The sequence below is a fragment of the Perca fluviatilis genome, chromosome 5, assembly GCF_010015445.1.
Source record: "Perca fluviatilis chromosome 5, GENO_Pfluv_1.0, whole genome shotgun sequence".
NCBI classification, from domain to species: Eukaryota; Metazoa; Chordata; class Actinopteri; order Perciformes; family Percidae; genus Perca; species Perca fluviatilis.
In genome coordinates, this window is record NC_053116.1 from 39,060,632 (window position 1) to 39,065,631 (window position 5,000).

The window sequence follows — 5,000 nt, forward strand, 5'->3', positions numbered from 1 at the left end:
AGGACTAGGTGGAGGCGCTGGGAGGAGTCCTTGGGGAAGACCCAGGACTAGTTGGAGGGACGTCCAGCTGGGAGGAGGCCTCGGGGAAGACCCAGGATTAAGTGGAGGCGCTGGAAGGAGTCCTTGGGGAAGACCCAGGACTAGGTGGAGGCACGTCTAGCTGGGAGGAGGCCTCAGGGAAGACCCAGGACTAGATGGAGGCTGGTCCATTTGGGAGGAGGCCTCTCGGAAGACTCAGGACTAGGTGGAGGCGCTGGGAGGAGGCCTTGGGGAAGACCCAGGACTAGTTGGAGGGATTATATCTCCACCCTGGCCTGGGAACGCCTCTGGATCCCCCAGTCAGAGCTGGTTAATGTGGCTCGGGAAAGGGAAGTTTGGGTTCCCCTACAGAAACAGAGACAAATATATTCAAAATAGCTGTTAAGTAGTGAAGGCACTGGTGCCTTTAATGGGCAGATGTATCCAAAAACTAAATTTAATTCAGTATTTGTGTTTGTTTGTGTAGATTCTGGGTTATGCGGACTACGCCTTCACCTCCATCTTCACTGTTGAGATTCTGTTTAAGGTAAAAGTCCCCTTCAGTTTGAATGAAATAAGTATTTTTATCGTCTTCTCTTGATTTAATGCTGACGTTATCTCTCTGTGTTACAGATGACGGTCCACGGAGCGTTCCTCCATCAGGGCTCGTTCTGCAGAAACTGGTTCAACTTGTTGGATCTGCTGGTCGTCAGCGTCTCACTGGTCTCCTTCTTCCTTCAGTCAGTATCAAATCAACATTAGCAGCCATTTTAGACACATATAAACAGTGTCACTAGCAAACATTAGCAGCCATGTTAGACACATATAAACAGTGTCACTAGCTAACATTAGCAGCTATGTTAGACACATATAAACAGTTTCACTAGCTAACATTAGCAGCTATGTTAGACACATATAAACAGTGTCACTAGCTAACATTAGCAGCTATGTTAGACACATATAAACAGTTTCACTAGCTAACATTAGCAGCTATGTTAGACACATATAAACAGTGTCACTAGCTAACATTAGCAGCTATGTTAGACACATATAAACAGTGTCACTGGCTAACATTAGCAGCTATGTTAGACACATATAAACAGTGTCACTGGCTAACATTAGCAGCCATGTTTGACACATATAAACAGTGTCACTAGCTAACATAAGCAGCCATGTTAGACACATATAAACAGTTTCACTGGCACTAACATTATGTTAGCACAGATACATATAAACAGTGTCACTGCTAACATTAGCAGCTATGTTAGACACATAAAACAGTGTCACTGGCAAACATTAGCAGCTATTTAGACACATATAAAACAGTGTAACGACTAACATTAGCAGCTATGTTAGACACATATAAACAGTGTCACTAGCTAACATTAGCTAGACACAATAAACAGTTCACTGAACATTAGCGCAGTTAGAACATATAACAGTTACTCTAACATTAGGTAGAAATATAAACAGTGTACTTGCTAACATTAGGAGCTATGTTAGACACATATAAACAGTGTCACTGGCTAACATTAGCAGCCATGTTAGACACATATAAACAGTGTCACTAGCTAACATTAGCAGCTATGTTAGACACATATAAACAGTGTCACTGGCTAACATTAGTAGCTATGTTAGACACATATAAACAGTGTCACTAGCTAACATTAGCAGCTATGTTAGACACATATGAACAGTGTCACTAGCTAACATTAGCAGCTATGTTAGACACATATAAACAGTGTCACTAGCTAACATTAGCAGCTATGTTAGACACATATAAACAGTGTCACTAGCTAACATTAGCAGCTATGTTAGACACATATAAACAGTGTCACTAGCTAACATTAGCAGCTATGTTAGACACATATAAACAGTGTCACTAGCTAACATTAGCAGCTATGTTAGACACATATAAACAGTGTCACTAGCTAACATTAGGCCGCTTTGTTGACACATATAAACAGTGTCACTAGCTAACATTAGCAGCCATGTTAGACACATATAAACAGTGTCACTGGCTAACATTGCGCATGACAAAAAACAGTGCACTGGCTAACATTGAGCAGCCATGTTAGACACATATAAACAGTCTACCTAGCTAACATTAGCAGCTATGTTAGACACATATAAACAGTGTCACTGGCTAACATTAGCAGCTATGTTAGACACATATAAACAGTGTCACTAGCTAACATTAGCAGCTATGTAAGACACATATAAACAGTGTCACTAGCTAACATTAGCAGCTATGTTAGACACATATAAACAGTGTCACTGGCTAACATTAGCAGCTATGTTAGACACATATAAACAGTGTCACTGGCTAACATTAGTAGCTATGTTAGACACATATAAACAGTGTCACTAGCTAACATTAGCAGCTATGTTAGACACATATAAACAGTGTCACTGGCTAACATTAGCAGCTATGTTAGACACATATAAACAGTGTCACTGGCTAACATTAGCAGCTATGTTAGACACATATAAACAGTGTCACTGGCTAACATTAGCAGCTATGTTAGAAACATATAAACAGTGTCACTGGCTAACATTAGCAGCTTTGTTAGACACATATAAACAGTGTCACTGGCTAACATTAGCAGCTATGTTAGACACATATAAACAGTGTCACTAGCTAACATTAGCAGCTATGTTAGACACATATAAACAGTGTCACTGGCTAACATTAGCAGCTATGTTAGACACATATAAACAGTGTCACTGGCTAACATTAGCAGCTATGTTAGACACATATAAACAGTGTCACTAGCTAACATTAGCAGCTATGTTAGACACATATAAACAGTGTCACTAGCTAACATTAGCAGCCATGTTAGACACATATAAACAGTGTCACTAGCTAACATTAGCAGCTATGTTAGACACATATAAACAGTGTCACTAGCTAACATTAGCAGCTATGTTAGACACATATAAACAGTGTCACTAGCTTACATTAGCAGCTATGTTTGACACTATAAACAGTGTAACTAGCTAAAATATGAGAATATCAATATAATTCAGTCAAAGATATTTGACTTTTTCCATGACATAAAGGAAATAAACTCTTTCTTGCCCTTGATGTGATTCTCACTTTCTAGTGTGGCCCTTAAGGAAATTGAGTTTGACACCCCTGCTGTAGAGAAACAGATCAGCAGGGATGTGAGAAATGATGTGGACTCCGACATTAAACATTGGTCCTTTACAGCTGAGTGTGTGTGTGTGTGTGTGTGCTGCCCTCTGCTGGGAGTTACCAACAACTACAACTCTGAACTAACAAGCTTTTCTAATGTAATGTACCGTAACAGCAGACTGAGGGCCCTATTTTAACGATAGGGCCCATGGTGTGTAGATGTAATGTAACAGCAGACTAAGGGCCCTATTTTAATGATAGGGCCCATGGTGTGTAGATGTAATGTAACAGCAGACTAAGGGCCCTATTTTAACGATAGGGCCCATGGTGTGTAGATGTAATATAACAGCAGACTAAGGGCCCTATTTTAACGATAGGGCCCATGGTGTGTAGATGTAATGTAACAGCAGACTAAGGGCCCTATTTTAACGACAGGGCCCATGGTGTGTAGATGTAATATAACAGCAGACTAAGGGCCCTATTTATAACGACAGGGACCATGGTGTGTAGATGTAATATAACAGCAGACTAAGGGCCCTATTTTAACGATAGGGCCCATGGTGTGTAGATGTAATGTAACAGCAGACTAAGGGCCCTATTTTAATGACAGGGCCCATGGTGTGTAGATATAATGTAACAGCAGACTAAGGGCCCTATTTTAACGATAGGGCCCATGGTGTGTAGATGTAATATAACAGCAGACTAAGGGCCCTATTTTAACGATAGGGCCCATGGTGTGTAGATGTAATGTAACAGCAGACTAAGGGCCCTATTTTAACGACAGGGCCCATGGTGTGTAGATGTAATATAACAGCAGACTAAGGGCCCTATTTATAACGATAGGGCCCATGGTGTGTAGATATAATGTAACAGCAGACTGAGGGCCCTATTTTAACGACAGGGCCCATGGTGTGTAGATGTAATGTTACAGCAGACTGAGGGCCCTATTTTAACGACAGGGCCCATGGTGTGTAGATGTAATATAACAGCAGACTAAGGGCCCTATTTTAACGATAGGGCCCATGGTGTGTAGATGTAATATAACAGCAGACTAAGGGCCCTATTTTAACGACAGGGCCCATGGTGTGTAGATGTAATGTTACAGCGGACTGAGGGCCCTATTTATAACGATAGGGCCCATGGTGTGTAGATGTAATATAACAGCAGACTAAGGGCCCTATTTTAACGATAGGGCCCATGGTGTGTAGATATAATATAACAGCAGACTGAGGGCCCTATTTATAACAATAGGGCCCATGGTGTGTAGATATAATATAACAGCAGACTGAGGGCCCTATTTATAACAATAGGGCCCATGGTGTGTAGATATAATATAACAGCAGACTGAGGGCCCTATTTATAACAATAGGGCCCATGGTGTGTAGATATAATATAACAGCAGACTGAGGGCCCTATTTATAACGATAGGGCCCATGGTGTGTAGATGTAATATAACAGCAGACTAAGGGCCCTATTTTAACGACAGGGCCCATGGTGTGTAGATGTAATATAACAGCAGACTAAGGGCCCTATTTTAAGTTGTAATGTTACCAGGCTGACCCACTGTACCCATGTCTGTGTGTCTGCAGCTCCAGTGCGATCTCCGTGGTGAAGATCCTCCGAGTCCTCAGGGTGCTCCGACCTCTGAGGGCCATCAACAGAGCCAAAGGACTGAAGGTAACTACACACTGGCTGTGTCTCAAGCCGCCTACTTGCACACTTCACGCACTTAGTTTTAAGCATATCGTGTAGATCAGTGGTCCTCAAACTTTTTTCAATAATGTACCCCTATTGAAATATACCCCCTAGACTAAATATACCCATTTTGGGTAGAAAATGAATG

At 41.5% G+C, this 5,000-nt stretch overlaps 1 protein-coding gene across 1 annotated transcript in view; it reads left to right on the forward strand.

The window, feature by feature from the left end:
• LOC120559065 (voltage-dependent L-type calcium channel subunit alpha-1F-like) overlaps positions 1 to 5,000 on the forward strand; it is a gene marked incomplete at its 3' end in the record, with an annotated part of 110,981 nt that overhangs the window by 88,222 nt on the left and 17,759 nt on the right. The window contains 3 exon segments of the mRNA XM_039800488.1: positions 506 to 565; positions 652 to 758; positions 4,747 to 4,834. Coding sequence (XP_039656422.1) covers positions 506 to 565; positions 652 to 758; positions 4,747 to 4,834 — 255 coding nt within the window.